The sequence below is a fragment of the Mirounga leonina genome, unplaced genomic scaffold, assembly GCF_011800145.1.
Source record: "Mirounga leonina isolate KUSES-001 unplaced genomic scaffold, KU_Mleo_1.0 Mir_224, whole genome shotgun sequence".
Taxonomy (NCBI): Eukaryota; Metazoa; Chordata; class Mammalia; order Carnivora; family Phocidae; genus Mirounga; species Mirounga leonina.
Window position 1 is genome coordinate 10,333,015 of NW_023270615.1, and position 20,183 is coordinate 10,353,197.

The window sequence follows — 20,183 nt, forward strand, 5'->3', positions numbered from 1 at the left end:
AGGTTTGGAGTGGGTGGTGGGTGACCATAGGGACTGTGGACTGCTGAGCTTTCTGAGAGCACATGTGGAGTAGGCAGGGGAAGGTAAAAGTTTAGAACCGGTAAAGATACACAAATAGGAACAGAGGTAGAGAAATTTGAGAATCATAGCAATATGTCAGAGCACAAGGACTTGTGACTCTCAAACTTTCTGAAGAAGACCTACAATAAGAAATACATTTCCTATCACACAAACAAAAATTACCCTAATTCTTACCTCTGCCTTGTGTGATGTTCTGTGATACTCTGTTCTTTCTCCCAGTGCAGGTCAGAGGCTTCTGGGTTGATTTAATGACCTGTCAGCTGCTACTCTACAGTTTGAAAATTCTCATTAGGACAACGCCTGATGAGAACACAAGAGGATCCAAAAATAGAGCCTGGCCAGATTCTATTGTTCAAGGCTCAACTAGAGTAGGTGGTGTCTAGAAAAAAGAGAGGATCCAACAAAGAGGTAGGTTCTGGAAGGGGCCAGGGAAATCCCCCGTTACACTTCTAAGATGAATACAGCAGTTCCTAGAATCCCGTCCTCAGCAGGTAACCTCCAGAGCCCGGAAGGGACAAATTTCCACCTTAGGTCGCTTTACCAGAGCAAGAAACATTTCCTCCTCTTCTCCCCCACCCCAGGCTTCCCTTTTATCTCGTTGACCAGGATGGTTCACATGACTCGCCCCAAGCCAATCACTGGCTTAGGGGGTACAATTACCATGATGGGCTGAGGCTGATGAACAAATTCACGCTCATCCCGTGAGGCTGCAGAGGGATTACGCTCCCTGAACACAGCGTGGGTAAACACCTGACCTTTAGGGCTCTACCAAGGAAGAAGCTAGGTGAAGCAGTTACCCAGACTGCTTGCTAGTTCAAGTGTGGTTCAGGAGGGACCAGCAACATTGGCATCACCTGGGAGCTTTTAGAGCTTCGGAATTGCAAGCCCCACCCCAGACCCGCTGAATCCGAATATCCACGTTCTCGAGATTCTCAGGTGACTCGCATGGACCGGCAGTTTGAGAAGCACCGGCTGAGACAGCAGTAGGACCTACAGTGTCTACCAGATTGCATCCTGTTGTCCTGCTGTCTGTTCATTCCTTCTACCACTTGTTCTTAGGCCACAAATCCCAGACACATGCTTTGCAAGGTTTTGCTTAATTGACCCAACAGATCCTCTTTTTATTTTCTGCATAAGGAAGCAGAGCAGTGTTTTAGGATAAACACAGCGAGCTCCCGGCTGTGACCAACTCAAGCCATCAATATTATTCCTTCAGGTCACCCTGTTCTGTTCCCGTAAGGTGTAAAATCCTAGCCCAGGGCTGACAACGTCCCTTGGCTGCTGGAAAGTTCTATATTCTTGAACAGCCCTAGGCAGGATTGGTGGGTTCTGTTTGTTTTTTAAATTTTGTTTGTTTCCTACTATAGTTCCTTTTACTGAGTCTATAGGATTGTAGACTTGAGATGAGAACTCCTACCTACAAGCAGTGGGGGTAACCCTCTCCCCGAGGTCCCAGCAGATCTGAAGGGTTGGGGCAAGCTCTCATTTAGTGACTTTGTCCAGAATTGGAGGCTCTGAGATCCTGAGACACACAGAGGGCCTAGAAAAAATTGCAGAGAAAAGACAAATTTAGTTAAAGAATTGGAGCATTGAACCTAAAAGGAAATGTTAAAAGAATCGACATACCTTAGGTGAAGAAAGGAAGACAGAGAAGGCATTAAGCATATAGAATTGGATGACACTTTACTGAGGCTTAAAACGAACAGCTCTCTTCAGGAATTTTCATTCTTTGTTTAAAAAAAATAGGTGTTGGGGCACCTGTGTGGTTCCGTAGGTTGAGCTTCCAACTCTTGATCTCAGCTCAGGTCTTGATCTCAGGGTCGTGAGTTCAAGCCCCACAATGGGCTCCACGCTGGGTGTGGAGCCTACTTAAAAAAATTGGTGGGATACTCAGAATTTGACTGTCAAAGGATTAATGCATAGGCCTTTCTCAAATTGCTTCCTCCTCATTCATTCCTCCAACTTTATTGATCACCTGTTACATACCAGGCGCTCTGCTCTGACAGTGTTATTATTTTACTCTAAGTGGCATGAGAACGTACCCTTCTAAGAATGGTGAATATGTCAAGATGGCAATTCATTTGAGACAACATCGATTCATCTCAGAGTCTCTGAGATGGTTCTGATTAAATATAGCAACCTCAGTATAAAGGCACAGTTTCCTTATGTGGCGCAGACACTTCCCCGATCTGCCTCCAAGTGGCTTTTTCTGTCCTTGATTTCACTGCTCATCTTACCCACCTGTCTCTCCTTTCCCACCACTATACCCATCTTTGCTTGAACATGCCAACCCCTTTCACGCAGTTCCCTTAGTTGGAATAGCTTTCTCCCTAAAATATCCTTCGATGTTTTGAAACCCTTCAAGCTTTTAAAGCTCATCTGTATTCTTCCCTGCAAAGGCTTCTTGCCACTTAAAATTAACAAGGGAATTAAATCAATTAAAAACGAACTCTTTCCTCTATATTCCTCTCACACAATGCTTCTACTAGTTTGGCACTTACTCTTCTTTGCATTAAGGTAGCTTTTTTTTTTCCTGTCTCAACAGTAAGCTTTCTAAGAGCAAAGACCATGTCTTATTCTTTGTGTTCCTCCCAGCACCTAGCTGCATACCTGTTGATACAGTTAGTGCTGCTCACTAACTATTTCTATTAGAGTCTTCTGGGCCTAGTAGGTTTGCCCTTCTTGGACCCCTATGGTTGGTTAGAGACATGTAGTCCATTGTCACCACTGAGTTGTATGTAAAGCAGTGTGTGACCCCTTGGGCCAAAATTCTAATGACCAATGCAAGACCCTTCAGCGTTGTCTTTTCTCTTGGCCGTTGTGACTGTGCATGTTTTGGAGAAGAGCTCCTCCCTCTGCTGGGATAATGTCAACTTATAGCAGAGCCCCAGCTGACCCATGATGGACATGTTGAGTGAACAAGAAATAAATTTTCATTATTTAAACTCACTGACATCTCCGGTTGTGAAGAAAAATTATGAAGCAAAGCCTAGCCTATGCTGAGTGATACACTTATAAATGGTAGGTGATCAATAAATACCGCAAGTCTATAATTTTTTTAAAAATCCATTAGAAAGAGCAGTTCATAATTTTATCAATTGTAACCTAACCAAGTAAAATTGCCAGCCTTAACGTCAGTTGTCAAGAGAAGCATCAGTAAGGTAAGATGAAGATAGGATATAGATAGATATAGATAGGATATCTAGGTAGGATAGATAGGATATAGATAGGATATGGAGCCAGCTAGCTGTCGGTTTGCAGACTGGCTCTAAATGACCTTGGCTGCTGGTCCTCCGCAGAATCAGCCTCCTCCAATCCCAGTGGGAGCATATATTTATCTTGCAATGTTGTTGTGAGAATTAAAGATAATAAATGAATGGTACCTGGCACATGGTGGAACTCAACACATTACAATTACAATTGTTTTAGATATGTTTTTCACATCCAGCCATGTGAAAAGTGAGAAATGTGAGAAACTATACATATTTCAATTTAAACCAAGTTATTCCCTTCCTATGGACCAGGGGCAAGATGTCCCTCCATCCTTCTTTCACTCGTCTTTCAAGAAATAAACAAATTTGGGCCCTTATTGATTTTTTTGGAAAAGTGTGGGAGGCTACTGTATGTGTTGAGATAGTAATTTATAATTAAATCTCAGTTTCTCATTGAAAAATAGGACTGGTTTTAATGAATTATTCATTTTTCTAGTCTGTACTAGACACTGGTGACTCACATTAAATAGATATATTGAAAAAAAAAAGAGAGAGAGAAATAAGACCCTGGATTTGTTTTTCAGTTTTTGTGGATAGAAAAGGGGACTCATCTGCTTGTGACAATCTCAGTTATATTTATAAAATTTGAAAAATTATCCTGGGTCGATGACAAATCTTTTCTGTGAACACAGTGTTGTCTTTTGCCTTGATTTCCAACACTCGCTCAAGTGTACTGAACTCTTCATCCCAATACACTTAAATAAAGGTTTCTAATACTCTGCATGTCACAATCCCCTGAGAACTTACTGGCATGGCATTTTCACAACTTGATTACACTCCTGGCTGTGAACAGACATAACTTCAGTCCCTCAGTGTAAACAGAGAATGACTCATCCTTCTGGGACAGTAAATAGCAACTTGGAGAGATGCACATCATCTTTAGACTTGTTAACCTGTAATGTAGAAACACATCCCCTCCGAAATACTTTATACATATTTTGATACGTGCTGAAAGAAACACTGTATTCCAAAAATAGGTTCTTATTTCTAGGGCTTTGATAAGAGGAAGGAAAGGCTGAACATCCGTATTTCCCAACTAGGATTCACTTGTGCACTAGAACCAAAAAGTAGGACAGGGGGAAATCAAGTCAGAAGACAAGAATGCCTCTATTAGTCTTCTCTGCTTCCAAACTAACCTTCTTTCCTGTGTCTCCCTTCATCTCCTATCCCAAGTCTCTGCTTTGGTTCTGACCTATTCAACTGAAAGACAAAAAAATCAGATTGAGTTAGGAGCACTAATAGAGCTACTACATGGTAGATATCTCAGTTAGTCTTTAGGATGACATTTTTCTCTGTCCTTAACGACCTTATTATTCAGTGCTGAAGAAATAAAGAAAATTAGTAATTATAGTCCAGCCTGATGAACTATGAAGGCTCATTCAAAACATGCAATCATGACGGGGTGCCTGGGTGGCTCAGTCGGTTAAGCACCTAACGCTTGATTTTGGCTCAGGTCATGATCTCAGGGTTGTGGGATCGAGCCCTGCGTCAGGCTCCACACTCAGCATGGAGTGTGCTTGAGATTCTCTCTTCCTTCTTTCTCTGCCTCTCCCCCCACTCACACACACGTGCTCTCTCTCTAAATAAATCAAGTCTTTAAAAAACAAAACAAAAATGTGCAATCATGAAAAATAATGTTTCCAAGAACATATGTTGTTCTACTAAAAATAGTAAAATACAAAATTACATAGATAGCCTGATCCTAATTTTGTAAATAATATCCACTCACGTCCTTATACACTCAGAAAAACTTGGGATCAGATTGGCAGACTGAGCACACCTGTCTACTTTTCCTCCCTCCCTGAATTCCACTGGAATGCCAAACAAGAAAACTTACAATCGAAGATCAGAAAATTTGACAATTTCTTGGAAAACACAACAAAGAAAATTGAATGGACAAAGCAATAAAAGCTTTAAAAAAGTCATAAAAAGGATACTACAAAGGTAAGAGCTATTTGTACACTAACTAGAGGAACTTCAAGGTCAGGGTTAACTGGTACAGTGTAGGGAGGGGCCCTGTCAATCATTATCTGGTCAATAAATTAAAAGATTGCATTACGAACTCCTGGGCCTTTCATGATCTGCCCACGTCCCTCATATGCCGAACGTCTGGAAACAGTGGTGTTTGCTTCCATGTTAAAGCCTCATTACTGCTTTAGACATTGAACCTGGGCCTGTCCTATCAGAAGGGCTGACTCTGGACAGAGAAGTAGAGCAGAACTTGATAACTCTACACATACAACAGTAGGAATCACAGTGGGAAGAAGTGACAAGAAAAAGAGAGTGTGAGATGCTTCTGATATGAGAGGTTCCTAGATCTCACATGCTGGGCAGAGAAACCTCCCAAACCAAAATCATCTACCTGCACACCTGCAAGATTCTACTCAACACACCCTTAAAGTTGGCACCTATCATGAGAGCTTTCATTCGCTGGGATGATTACTGCAGCCATAAAATAGAAAAGCAGCCATGTGAAAGAAACACTCAGGCTTCTAGATTATGAAAAATATAATCATCATTCCTTAAAAACTGAGCTGAATAACCAAATGGGCACAGATGAATATTAAACTAATGAGCTGGAACATTTGGCTAAGGGGCTCTTCCAGAAGGCAGTGGAGAGATAAAGAAATTTCCAAAAGCTCCCACATGGATCTAAAGAGTTGATAAAGGAGGGAACAAAGGGAATAGATAGGACATGACAAAAAAAAAAAAAATCAGAGATGACTGTTGTTTAGTATTGAAGAGATATAATGAACTTGTGGATGTCTGTGTATTTTATTTGTTTCCATTTATTTCAGTTTCTGAAATTTTGGTGCTCAGATCGTCTCATCTTGGGCTGGTGCAGTGTTCCTCAACCGAGGGCCATTTTGATCCCTAGGAGACATTTAGCAATGCCTGTAGACATTATTGATTTCCACGACTAGGTATCTGGTGGGTAGACAGTGGCCAGGGTTGCTATTAAATACTGCACATGCACAAGAGAGTCCCTACTGCACAGGATTATTTGGCTCAAAATGTGAATAGTGCAGAGGATCAGAAACCCTGAGCTAGCAGAGACCCCTTCAAGGTGGCTCCTGCACCTCTTAGGCATAACTTCTGGAGTGCTCGTTTACTTCCTTGCTTTCCTGTTCAACATTACATCTCCTGGGTCTTCTGCCCGAGCCCTAGAACCAGCCACTTCTACGAAGATGTTTGGGTTTTTTGGTGGGATGGTCGATAGAGACAATAATCTGAGGATGCTCATTGCTGCTGGGTTGTCATTGTTTGCAACAGAAGTTCAATATTAAAGAAAATTTCATGAGGTGGAACCCAGAACCCATATCATATTTACAAGTCATTGACCATCACGCCAAGTGATGGAAAAGCAGGTCGTCCAATTCTGCCCTGCCTTAAGCTTCTGCTCTGATCCAAAGTGGCTATGGTCTCTTTTCAGTTTTCCACAGATCTGCAAAGAAATTACATCTTTTCTGGCTGATCTGTGGATTAAGTTGGAAGCTGAACTCCTTCTAGAATGGAATTTGTCTTCTTGCTTGGTCCATAGACATGACTCAATTTCCTCACTGAAACTTCACTTGCAGAAATAGGTGGCCGGCTCATGAGCCATGGTTTGCCAATTTGATTTTTTAAAAACATTGTTCAAAAATATGATTTATCTTGATTACTAAGTGTTTTGGCACCCCATAAATTTTTTACTTTGAGTGAGTACCTCACAGCCCTCACCAGTCCTGGCCTTGTTTGGTGTTCTCTTTCCTAGAGACTCACTAGGTTCATTTCACAGTGAGTATGAACCTCATGTGCTGGTCTAATATCACTTTACCGCATGGTGCCACACATTTTCTGAGAAGCTGTTTATTCTCTGCCAACCCAAAAATGCCTTCATGTAAATCTTCCTGAGTGAGTGAGGAGAAAAAGAGAGGTGGGGGGAAAGGTTCAAAAGCAAAGAAAACAAGGAGAAGGAAGTGACCAGTGCTCAGTGAACCCACACGTGTGAAAGGCTAATCCAGAAATCACTCAGTAATCACCACCATGAAAGTAGACCGGGGTGACATGGTTGGTTACGCACATGCTCACCTTCCCCACCTCCCACAAGGCCTCACTTCCTAAACCAAAGTAACCTTCTGGAATCTGGCCTCTCTCCCTCAGCTCTTGATCCCTCCTATGCAACAGCTTCTACACACCATTAGCTTCCTTCCAAAGTCCCCACTGGCTTCTCATCCAAAGCAATACGATTTTTCTGTTTTCAAGAGAAGGGCACTGGCCCATGTGTCCAGTGAACAAAGGCTGGAGTGCAGTTAGAACCTCCAAGGCATTTACGCATTACACAGGGCAGTCCGAAAGAAGGGGGAGGTTTCAGGCAAAACAGTGCTTGGAACTCGGCTGCACTCAATGTTCAGAAGCACTCATGGGTCAGTCATGCTCAAAGGAACAGTGTTGAAAGAGTAATTATGTTTCAAGACAGTTTGGCTGTCAACCAAATAACATATTACTGCCTATTGCCAAGTCAGGCACTTTTGCTGATTGGTGAATTTTTAAGAATTATAATAATGAATAAATAAACTGGTTTAAAAGCAAGACATTTCCTAGATGGATCTCTTGATGGGGCATTGGGACAGCAGGACTATGGCTTGGCTTCTACTGGGTCCCAGAATATTTCTCTATCGAAGGTGGGCCTCTGTCCATACTTTTCCAGGACATTCTTTTTCCTATCAGTCCTGAGCTGTCTATATGAACTTAGGTGACTCAGAAACCTCTTTCTCGGGGAACCCTCCTACACTGTTGGTGGGAATGCAAGCTGGTGCAGCCACTCTGGAAAACAGTATGGAGGTTCCTCAAAAAGTTGAAAATAGAGCTACCCTACGACCCAGCAATTGCACTACTGGGTATTTACCCCAAAGATACAAATGTAGGGATCCAAAGGGGTACGTGCACCCCGATGTTTATAGCAGGAATGTGCACATTAGCCAAACTGTGGAAAGAGCCAAGATGTCCATTGACAGATGAATGGACAAAGAAGATGTGGTATATATATACAATGGAATATTACGCAGCCATCAAAAGGAATGAGATCTTGCCATTTGCAACGACGTGGATGCAACTGGAGGGTATTATGCTGAGCGAAATATGTCAAACAGAGAAAGACATGTATCGTATGACCTCACTGATATGAGGAATTCTTAATCTCAGGAAACAAACTGAGGGTTGCTGGAGTGGGGGGTAGGGTGGGAGGGATGGGGTGACTAGGTGATAGACACTGGGGAGGATATGTGCTCTGGTAAGCGCTGTGAATTGTGCAAGACCATTGAATCTCAGATCTGTACCTCTGAAACAAATAATGCAGTATATGTTAAGAAAAAAAAGGGGGGGGAAGGATGAAGGGGACGGAAATCGGAGGGGGAGATGAACCATGAGAGATGATGGATTCTGAAAAACAAACTGAGGGTTCTGGAGGGGAGAGGCGTGGGAGGATGGGTTAGCCTGGTGATGGGTATTAAAGAGGGCACGTTCTGCATGGAGCACTGGGTGTTATGCACAAACAATGAATCAGGGAACACTACATCTAAAACTAATGATGTAATGTATGGTGATTAACATAACAATAAAAATTTAAAAAAAAAAGGAACCTCTTTCTCAGTTTCTCCACCTTTAAATGAAATCACTGTTATTGGCCCCTCATTCTCACACTCAGCCCTGGGAGTGGTGAGGCGGACAAGAACAGGAACATTGGCCTGGGGGTCGAGGTAGACCTAGAAGGTAAGGCAGAACCTAAGGAAGCCCAGCCAAAGGCTCAAAGGTGTCCTGAAACTGACTCTTTAAGGTGATGTTTTGGTGTGGGACCGGCTCTTTACTGAATTCTTTTCACTTTTCCCCAACCCTGAGGATGTGGCCTGCTTTTCTCTTCTGTCATTACAACTGGCCTTCTGCTTGGGGTTCTACCCCTTTCAGACTGATGAAGACCAGGGTACTTTCCCTCAATGTTTGTGCTATGTCACTATCACCACTTTTGAGGCATCAAAGGGGAATCATGCTCAGAGAGCAGTAATGCATGTGCTTCAGGACTGAGGCAGAGTCAGAGTAAAAATATATATAATTATTTAATAATTTATATATTTAATAATAATAACACAAACAGGAAAACGTAACTTCAACATTAATCTTTCACAAGGATGTCTCAACCATCATGGAGACACGTGGTTTCCAGCCATATTTCATATTTCCATATTGATATTTTTCCCTGTCTCATCTACTTTCTTCGTAAACTACAGATCCTCCTGTACTTTCTCCTTGATGCCCCACCTCATCCCAGATAAGCTCCTCAACTATTCTGAGCCCAGGATCTTGCTCTTTATTTTATATAAAGTAACTAAGTCTTTTCATCCTCCTGCTAGCTCCTGGATCTTGCTCTTTCCTACCCAATTTCTCACCAAAACAAACAAAAAACCATCACTGATTAAAAAAAAAAAAGCACTGCTCTGGAATGACAGGTAATGACCTCCATAAAGGGTACTGGAGGGGGAGAACCCATCTGACAAACTGTAGGGCACTGGTTATCCTTCACTGGAACTGGAGGAGGGAAAGAACAGAGATACTTGCTCAAATACTTGTGTGATCACAAGAACTAGGCTCGACCTATTATAATGCCCAGTCTGGTTCATCTTCCAGTTTTGGTTTAAAACAAAGAAGCCCCACCCTATGGGTGGGCAGTCCTCATCAAGAGTGCTACCCTCCTTACTCCTTACCTCCACTTACCTGCTCTTGGGGCCCAACTCCTAGTGCAGATCTTTCAGTTGGAAATCCTGGGTCTTTCTCAGCTCTTTGGAATTACAGCATTAATGACAATAACAATAATGGTGAGCATGACTATAGCTGACCTTCACTGGACGAGTTCTATATGCCAGATACTACGCAAACGCTTAACCCCAATTGTCCCCTTTGGTTTCCAAGTCCCAAGGAGCTGTTTGGATTATCTATTGCTGCCTAACAAATTGCCACAAAACATAGCAACTTAAAACAACATACACCCATCATCTCACAATTTCTGTGGGACAGGAATCTGGGCATGACATAGCTGGGTCTTTGACTTCGAGGTCTCTCAAGCAAGCTATCGCTTAGGGTATAGTCATCTCAAGGCTCAACTGGGCAAGGATTTGATTTCAAGATCCCATGATAGTTGGCAGGAAGTGGTTCTTCAAGGGCTGATGGACTAAGGTCCTCAGTTCTTCACTGGCTGTTGGCCACAAGTTGCCCTTAGTTCCTTGTCGTATGGGCCTCTCTGACAGCTTCCTTCTTCAAAGGGTATGAGCCATGAGGACAATAGGAAGGGTCTGCTAGTGAGACAAAGTTACAATCTTTTGCAACCTAATCACAGAAGTGACATCCCATCATATTCTATTGGTTAGAATCAAGTCACTATATCTAGCCTACTCTCAGTATGTCCAGCCCGCATTCCAGGGGACACAGATACCAGAAGGCAGGGAGGGATCATCAGGGGCCATCTTAGAAATCTGAAAATCTCAAGACCAATTGGAAAAGGAGGGAGAAAGGGTTGTTTTCAGATTGCAAGGATAATATCAAGACTAGATGAAAGTAGATCAGGGTAAGTATTGAAGCTAATAAAGGTAGAGGTTAGGAGGCGAAATAGGGAAGTGCCTTATATCATTTTTGATCCAGTGTCTCTCTCTCTCTTAGCCCATAACATGAAGGTAGAGTTAAAGAGATGGTGGGGATACGGTTAAAGGGTGTACATGGCACCACCAGGGCACCGCACAAAGAATTCCTTTTTCCATCGGGAAAGTAAATGGAATAGTAGCAATGGAGTAGTGGGGTAGAGGAGTGGCAAAGAGGGACTGAAGATAATCTCTCTGCACAAAAGTGACCCAGAGTCCCTGGAGAATTTTGGCAGGGACATGCCAAAACATCACATAAAAAAAGGGAAGGAATCAGGGCATGAACCAGATCTGGAATAGGGTGTCTATAACCAAAGACAGTCAAGATGAAGGAAACAAATTCCAGACAGGAAACAGAAGGTGGTTCTGTAAAGATTTTTTTGAGGCAATGCTGCAGAGAAGCAGATGGTGCAGGGAAGAGGACAGGGAACATTTTTTTAGCGGCAGCTACCAAAACAAATTTCACTTCAGATGTGTTTTCTGAGGGGGAAAGGTTTGTAGGACTTGTCAGAGCTTTTAATATGCTAGCGTGCCTCATGCAACTCTAAGGTGTGTGTGAGGGAGGGTGGGGATTGAAAAGTGGTGTTTCTCACATATGTGTTGATTTGCTTTGCTTGGAGGTGGAAACATGCTACACATTTTAGGGAACGCTCTTTCATTAAATACCTGTGCTTTTCGTGAGAGCAGGAAAGGTAAGCCAAGAATGGTTGCCAGCAGTTGAGCAATAAGCAAAAATTTTTATCGAACACCTATGTGTTAACCAGAAATGACTCTAGGATCTCAACATCTGGGCCCAACAATGGAAAAGATACAAAACCAGGAACAGAGAAGTCACTAGATCATCGCTTTTTTTTTTTTTTAAGATTTTTATTTATTTATTTGAGAGAAAGAGAGCACGAGCAAGCATGAGCAAGCACGAGCTGGGGGAAGGGGCAGAGGGAGAAACAGACTCCCTCCTAAAAACAGAGCCCAACACAGGGTTCCATCCCAGGACCCTAGGATCATGACCTGAGCCCTAGGCAGACGCTTAACCAACTGAGCCACACAGGCGCCCCCAGATCATCGTCTTCTGCAACCATCCCAGAAATCCCCACCCCAAATTCCCGAAACTCTATTACAATCCTTATCTACAGAATTCTCTTTCCTCCTCCTGTGGATGCTCATTTCCTTTTCAACAGAGAAGGAATCAGAGAGTTCACCCCATGGGCTTTTCTCTGGGAATTTTTCCAGTAACATAGGGTGAAGGCAATAGAGTTCCATTGAGAGAGGCAAGATGAACTTGTTAGGAGCTTTAAAAATGTCTTTCGTACAGAGAAAGAAGAAATCAGGAAAGGATCCCTTGCCAAACCACAAAGAAGATAGCTAGTTCATAAAAAAACACTAATTTCTCTAGCATTAGTGGGGAATTACCCACCATGGGGATTATGAGATGAGTGCCCTTTTAATCAAAGGATGAGAGACCTTCCCTCACATAACTGGGGTTGGCTAAGGGTCCCACCCAGCTCAGAAGAGCAAGCCCACAATGAGAAGCCACTCCTTCCTGCATTACACAATGCTGTGTTTTTAGGTTAATCCTCCAAGGATATTACGGTAACTTCCAATGGTTAATGAATAGCCTCTAAGTGCCTGCTTCACTTAATTGTCCAAAGGCCAGTTGGTCCCAGAGCATATAAAGCTTCGAGCTGGCTAATGACAGCATTCTCTCTGAGCGAGGAAGCAGGGGAGTGGAAGAGTTCCAAAGGAGCAGGGATGCAGAACAGAACTAGTCTCGTTCTCTGTGCCCTTGCCCTCCTGATGGGCTTCCTGATGATCTGCCTGGGGGCCTTCTTCATTTCCTCAGAATGGATATTCAACTGTCAAGGGAACCTGATCCTGGCCTATATGCTTCTGCCACTGGGGTTTGTGATCCTTCTGAGTGGAATGTTCTGGAGCACCTACCACCAGGCAAGGGAAAGCAAAGGGGTGTTCTCCCATGTGCTCAGAAGACAACTTTCTCATGGGGCACTTCCCCTGGCCACAGTCGACAGGTATGTACGGGGAGGCCAGAGGATGAGGAAGGCTGCAATGGGGCCGGATTCTGGAAAAGCAGAATGAACTTAATCCCACTGTGGAGAAATACCCATGTCCTGCAGGGCTGTATGTCTCCAACTGAAGTTTTCCTGTCGGGAAATTACTCTGGGCTTAGTCCTTAGGAAGAATGGTGTTGCCTCTGGGGAAAACCATGAAGTAGAGGGTATTTAGATCTGAAAAACCACTTCTCCCCACATTGAAAACCTACCTAAGCCAATAGAAGGGGCCCAACTCTTAGGTTCTTTTTTTGTATCATGGAAGCTGTCCTTAGAGGCAGGTTGTGGTGAGTTATTGCCCATAATCCAGCTACCAGGTTATAAGGAAAGGAAGTTCCAGACCAAATTCTGCCATACAAATGGCATTGTATGAACAAACAGGCACTGAATGAGTCCTGCAACCTCTTCATGAACTCAGTAAGGTCCCAGCTTACTGTCTTTCTAGGTGTTCTGATCACACCTTGCATGACAGATTTATTCAAGGCAAGGCAGTTAACATTCCAGTGGTAATTCAGTTAACTTTACCACCTCATACCCATTATGATGGCTCTTACTTATAAAAACAGAAAACAACAAGTGTTAGCGAGAATATACAAAAATCCAAAACCTAGGGGAGACCAAGTGGCTCAGTTGGCTAAGCGTCTGCCTTTGGTCATGATCTCAGGGTCATGGGATTGAGCCCTGCATTGGGCTCCCTGATCAGCTGGGAGTCTGCTTCTCCCTCTGCCACCCTCCTTCCCCCCACCGCTTGTGCTCTTTCTGGCTCTCTCTCTGTCTGAAATAAATAAATAAAATCTTAAAAAAAAAAAGTCCAAAACCTTGTGCACTGCTGGTGGGAGTGTAAAATGGAGCAATCATTTTATGGAAAATGGCATGGAGGTTAAATACAGAATTACCATTTGATCCAGCAATTCTACTTCTGGGTATGTAGACAAAAGAATTAAAAGTGGGAACTTGAACAGATAGTTGTACACCAGGGTTCATACACCAGTATTCCTCATGATAGCCAAAAGATGGAGACAACCCGTTTGTCCGCCAGTGGACGAGTGGATAAACAAAGCGTGGTCTATCCATACAATGGAATATTATCCGGCCACAAAAAGGAAGGACGTTCTGACACATGCTAGAGCATGGATGAACACTGAAGACATTATACTAAGTAAAAGAAGCCGTTCACAAAAAGACAAATACTGTACGATTCCACTTACATGAGATATCTAGAGCAGTGAAATTCATTCATAGCCAAAAAGCAAACAGTGGTTATTGGGGTCAGCAGGGAGGAGGGAATGGGGACTCATTGTTTACTGAGTACAGAGTTTCAATTTGGGATGATGGAAAAGTTCTGGAGAGGGATAAGGTACAGAATGCCACTGATCTGTACACTGATCTGTACACAGTGGTAAATCTAATGTTATATATATTTCACTACAATAAAACAAAATTCAGTTCACCTTATGGTCAGTATCAGACAACCAAACCCTCCTAATTCTTGGCTGAACACAGGACCATTTAGGGATAAAACTTCAGGCATCATCCTCAAGACACAGGCTGTAAGACTCTATAAATTCTTCTGCCCTCTTCATCTAAAATATCTTAGCTACTCCACGTATCTTGAACATAAATAATTTTACCCATGACGGTTGATTTGTGACATTATTATGCTAATTAATAAAATACTAATTACAATAACCAAACCCCATTTCCAATGTTTATTATACTAACTGGCAAGGTCTCTGGGTTTGATAAAAGATTAAAATAACTAAAGTGATCACGGATGGTGCTTCTTGAGTGACTTTTTTTTTTCTTGTACAAATGTTAGATGGTTGCCTCCAGAGTGTGAATTCCTGATAAGAGTAACTGATTGCAGGGACGCCCGGGTCGTTCAGTCGGTTAAGCATCTGCCTTTGGCTCAGGTCATGATCCCAGGGTCCTGGGATTGACCCCTCTGTCAGGCTCCTTGCTCAGCGGGGAGTCTGCTTCTCCCTTTCCCTCTGCCTGCCGCTCCCCCTGCTTGTGCTCTCTGTCAAATAAATAAATAAAATCTTTTCAAAAAGAAGAGTACCTGATTGCCTACAGGAGGCAGCTTAAATTTACTAACATCACACCATGCCAAGTTATTTCAAAGGGATCCATGATATGGCTATCGTGACACCCCATTGAACTGTCTCTTCCTACTGCATCTAATAGATGCCCAGCTTACCCAGAATGGCCAGGAAGTCAGTCAAGAAAAAGTTGCATTTCTCAGAAGCATATGCATTCAAAATGGGGACCCATATTGAGGTATCAGAGCAAATGAGCGTGCAATGGTGGACCTCAGGGCACTGGGAATGCGAAATGGTGGGGGAGGGGCAGATGGGACTGGAAGAGCCGGATGGGATTTGGGGGCAGGTGGCAGTCGTCCTGGAGCCTTTCAGATCACTCCAGGGAAACAGCTCACCTTTCTGTCTTCAATGTCTTTACACGTGTGCCCCGTGACACTGCCTTGGCTATTCTGAGTGAAGGCTGAGATTTATGCCGTACAGTAGACCACTCCCTCAGCTATCTGGCTTTGCGCCTGGTAATATTTGGCATGGAGCTGTGGCTACAAGTGGTGGGCTCTGTTCTGTTGTGGTTACGCACCATAAACACTCCCTGTGGGCACTGAGGGATTCGCTCTATAAATACACAACTCAATCAAGCTCGCCTTCACTCTTCCTCACCTCACACCACCCCCAGTCCCATTCATGGTGGAGAAGCCAGAATGATTTAGCAATTAGCAGCATTGGGCAAGATGACCAATGAATACATCACCTTTGGCATGAATGGCTCCTTTCGCCATTGACCTTTTGGCATGGAAAGGGGGGCCAGTGAAATCTACATGAAGTTGTTGGTTGAAATGGTTTGAGAAACGAGTATGTATTTTTGGAAACTAGTCGCTGAGACTTGAAAGAGTGAGAAGAAAGAGAAGCAACCGATACAGTTGAGGAGACAGCAAAGAGCTGGGTTTTTAAAAAGTTTTATTAGACTATAGTTGACACACAATGCTACATTGGGTTCAGGTGTTTAACAGTGATTTGACAAGTTTATACATTGGTTTTCGTTCATTATTTTGTTGGCTAGGAGGATTTGAGACAGTGAGCACGAATGTGGTGTGTGTGAATGGGGACAAGGTCATGGATGGACTAACTGGGTGTAGGGAAGTTGAGCAGCTGAGGCCCCCCCGCATCCCTCCCCCTGGTGACGATCTCACACTGAGAGTCCCTGGTTCCCATGAGGGAGAGAGAGGGAATAGCTTGGAATAACCCACTGGGAAAAACAGGACTATAGAGGCACACATCTGATGGCTGATAAGGAGGGTTTTGCTGGAAGAGCGGCACATTTTTTTAAAACTGGTGATGCCAGGGAAGAAGTACATCTGTTTCAAAATCAATGTTTCTTAACAGTTTCACTTCACACAATGTGATTTGAGAGAGGCAGGCATATGCCTCTTTGGCGTTAACCACTTAAATAACACATGTACGCTTGTGGCATTTTGATCCCCAGGCCAGATTTCTACCCTCCTGCATATGAAGAGAGTCTTGATGCCGAGAAGCAACCTTGTCCTGCAGAGGGAGACGCCTTGGATGTTCCTCCACCTCTGTACACAGAGATGGGCCTTGAATTCGAGGATGCAACGGATGCCCACCCCGAGGCCCCACCTTCCTACGAGGAGTCTGTAGCAGGCGGGGTGCCGGCAGCCACACCATTGCAGGATGTTGAGAGGCAGAGCCAGAGATGCTGAAGCAGGGGACACTCCCTCGTGCTCAGGATGCACCTTCATGGGCTACAGCTGCTGATAATAAACGTGGCCACTGGACTATGGGAGGGAAAGTGTCTTCCGGGACCCCCAGGAGTGCTCACCGAGGAGATGCTGGGGATGACAGCCATGCAGTTCGACCGATGTGCTTGGCCTGAAAGGGCTCCGGAAGGGTGTGGTCAGCAGCCGGCAACATTTCAAAGGATTCGCACTAACCCCAGCCCAGGTGGGCTTTGGGACCGCTTTTGGCTCTCACTCAACCCCCTCCCACACCTCAGCACCAGGGGGGAAGGAATAGGTGCTGCTCGAGGGGCAGCCAGGCGCCTTCAGGCACTACATCACCCAACAATCGCAGAAGGAAAGCAGGCTGGAAACGAAGGGTCATTGTGGTTTAATTTGTGGGTTTTGTTGGCTGGTGTCACAGTTCTCCCCATTTACCATATTACCAGAGTGACACTGTAATTCGCATTGTGGGAGATGTGCTCTTGGAAGCCATGAATGTTACTTCATATTACTTAATTTTAATTATGTGTATTTTACTTCTACGTGGAAAACAACTATAATATGTCCTTTCAAAATGGCTCAAACAAAATTTTCAATGAATATCTTAAAAACGGGTTGGTTGTACAGCAGAGATGACAAGGTTTCTTGGAGACTCAAGTGGGACAGACAGAATACTTAAAAATCCATAAGACACAGAATTCAGAGGGGAAAACTGTACTAGCCATAAGTTGTATTAATATAGATTTTGACATAAATCTTCAAAGGCATTAAAATATCCGTGTGTATTTCAACAAATCCCCCCTGCAAATCTCTAGAATCTGAAAGAAAAGAGACTATATTGTACTACTTTGATCCTTAACAGAAAATTCTTTGGGGTCTCAAGATACAGACCCATATGCATTTTTAGGCTTGGGACATTTATTTTAAAAAACCCACTGATTCGTCCTCAGCTTTATTATATTTTATTACATGTTTTAACACACGAGGACATGTTGGGTGGCAGGACAGTGGGAAGAGAGGCAGCCTGATGCTTTAGAGCTTGGACAAGAATCTTCATCTGTCTGGGCCTCAGTTTCTTCCTCAATCAAGTGAGGAATTTATGCTAGGATTGTTATCTAACAATTATGGAATGTCTTTTATATGACGGGTTCTGTGCTGGGAACTGTTTTGTGCTTTTTGTTTAGCCCTCATTATACCCTTCAGAAATAAGTGCAATGGTTAGTCCCATTTTACAGATGCATAAACTGAGACTTTGAGGCATTGAGAAACTTTGCCCATAGCATACAGTTGTTTCCAGTAGAGGGGCATGAGAGAGTGTATTTACTTCAAACATTTGTGCTAGGTTAGCCCTGTCTTAGCTCCCTTCTCCCACGGAGCAGTCTGGACTTCTCTCCAGCTTCAGAAAGTGGGCCCCATCAGGAAGTGGAGCCCCAGGACTGGTACAATACCTTACAGCCCTTGGGGAAGCCAGAGAGCTTGCTCTAGCATTCTCTTTTATATTTTTTAACTTAAAAAAGACTTAAAATTTTTTCACTATAGTTGACATATAATAAGGTTCTCTTTTAACATGTAAATACGCCCTCCATGTTTTCTGCCTAGGAGCTTGGCCCCCACCTCTTTGTGCAGTTTCCTTCTCTCTGATCATTCCATTGATGATGAATAGTGGCTCCTACTGGTGACAGGCAGCCCCCTGTGAATGGGCACAGGGGGGTTTGAATAGTGGTGGTAAGGATGAAGAGCTTTCAAGGGCTGTCAAGATGGAATGGGGCCTCCATGGCCTCCTCTTCCCATTTTTGCCGAGTGCACAGATGAAGCATGTCCTGACAAATACGCAGGAAGCCACATGAAAGGAAATCCTGGTCCTTTTACATGAAACATGCATTTGGGCATCTGGGATTTGAATCCTTGACCTCAAGGGCATAACTGGATATGAAGGTCACTCATGGCTGTCCAATGGGAAGGTGACCATTTCTTAGCAATGCAATTTATTATTTCTCTCTTGTCATCTCTTTCTATCCCTCTACTGAGACTGTTACCCTGAAATTTTCTCTGGGGTCTGAACACATCCAGGGGCCTGAACCAACTCTGTCACTGGGCTTTCATCCAGAGTTTGCATTGGTCATAAATGGATTTTTCCAACTTCTGGTAGTCATATGAAACATGTTATTTTTGGTTTACATAAGAAAATTGTTTTGATCTCTTTACTGCAGTAAATTTTGTACTCAAACTTCCCTCTCTTTCATCTCTGTTTTGCATCAGAAAAAAAAAATCAATAGGGGAACATAAGTCAAAGTTTGATTCTCCATGCAGAACTAACAAACCATCCAGATGAGTTCATTCTTTTTGAAAACCCAAACATCACTGAACACCAACTATTGATTCAGAAGATAAGCCAGCTGCTTTCTGAAAAGAAGTACTACTAATAGACATTTATTGCTTTTTTGAAAATGGATGTACTCTGAAGCCAGCATCAAGGACACGGGTGTCACTCCAAACAAATCCTATCTTTGAGAGGCCCAGCAATTAAAACCCGCTGGGCAAGTCACAACAAAAGTGTTCTGTTGAGCTTAATAAGAATTCACTGGCCACCCCTAGGTACTTACTCAAGGAGTAAGTTGTATCCCGTCTTCCTCCTTAAGTTTATGGTACAATTAGAGGTGATGGATGGAGAACCACGATTCCCTGAATGGCAAGGAGGGCACAGACATTGTAAGAGAGTGAAGAAGAGGCAAATATTCACTACAGTTCTTTGCTCATTCCCTTCTCTCACACGGGAATGGTAGGCTCACCTGTCAACGATGATGGGAAATTCTCAGAGGTGACAGCTCCTCCACTATTTTCATCTTATAACCTTCTTCTGAGTGGCGGCTCTAAGTACTCCCTCCATCCCCCAGAAGGTGAGCATGACAAGGTCAGTTATAGAATACATTATGCTGCATCTTTTGCATATCCGAGATGTAGCGTGTGTATTTTTGACCTCTCCACTCCAAAACTCACAAGTACTTTTACTGGCCGTTCTACCCATTCCTCAAGATTCTACTTAAACACAGAGTCTTCGGTGAGGTATCTCCCCAGCTCGCCCATATTGCAGGGCACCTATTAGGTGCTAAAAGTATGAAAAAATGATAAAGACGTGGATTTATAATGCATAGCTTCATCATATTCTATAATTTTCCATGACAGGTTAGGCTGATTCACATACCAAGTGGGCTGCCAACTGCATGAGCCATTTCCACCAATAAGGGCTCCAGCTGGTGGGAGTGGGACAGGCATCCGCTAAGCTCTGCTACCTCTGATCATCTCTTGCTGTCTGTAACTGTTG

At 43.5% G+C, this 20,183-nt stretch overlaps 1 protein-coding gene and 1 long non-coding RNA gene across 3 annotated transcripts in view; one reads left to right on the plus strand and one right to left on the minus strand.

Annotated features, from left to right (window-relative positions):
- LOC118026322 overlaps nt 1-5,892 on the minus strand; it is a 46,974-nt gene extending 41,082 nt beyond the window's left edge. Inside the window, exons 1-2 of one of the 2 annotated variants that reach the window (XR_004683528.1) lie at nt 4,490-5,892; nt 1,499-1,621 (exon numbers count right to left, since the gene is read on the minus strand). This is a non-coding gene — a long non-coding RNA (uncharacterized LOC118026322). Of the gene's footprint in view, nt 1-1,498; nt 1,850-4,489 lie in introns of those variants that run through there. The other variant, XR_004683529.1, reaches the window with a different exon arrangement.
- A 6,867-nt stretch (nt 5,893-12,759) lies between these two features.
- Nucleotides 12,760-17,021, plus strand: TMEM252 (transmembrane protein 252). Its single transcript, XM_035029100.1, has 2 exons — nt 12,760-13,044; nt 16,606-17,021. The coding sequence occupies exons 1-2, from the start codon at nt 12,767-12,769 to the stop codon at nt 16,841-16,843; spliced, it is 516 nt and encodes a 171-aa protein (XP_034884991.1). The 5' UTR covers nt 12,760-12,766; the 3' UTR covers nt 16,844-17,021.
- The last annotated feature ends 3,162 nt before the right edge of the window (nt 17,022-20,183 follow it).

Excerpts from the sequence above, each read along its gene's own strand:
- TMEM252 (XM_035029100.1), top strand. The coding sequence starts at position 12,767 with ATGCAGAACAGAACTAGTCTCGTTCTCTGTGCCCTTGCCCTCCTGATG. Across the intron at positions 13,045-16,605 it reads CCCCTGGCCACAGTCGACAG|GCCAGATTTCTACCCTCCTG; the intron begins GTATGTACGGGG and ends TTTGATCCCCAG.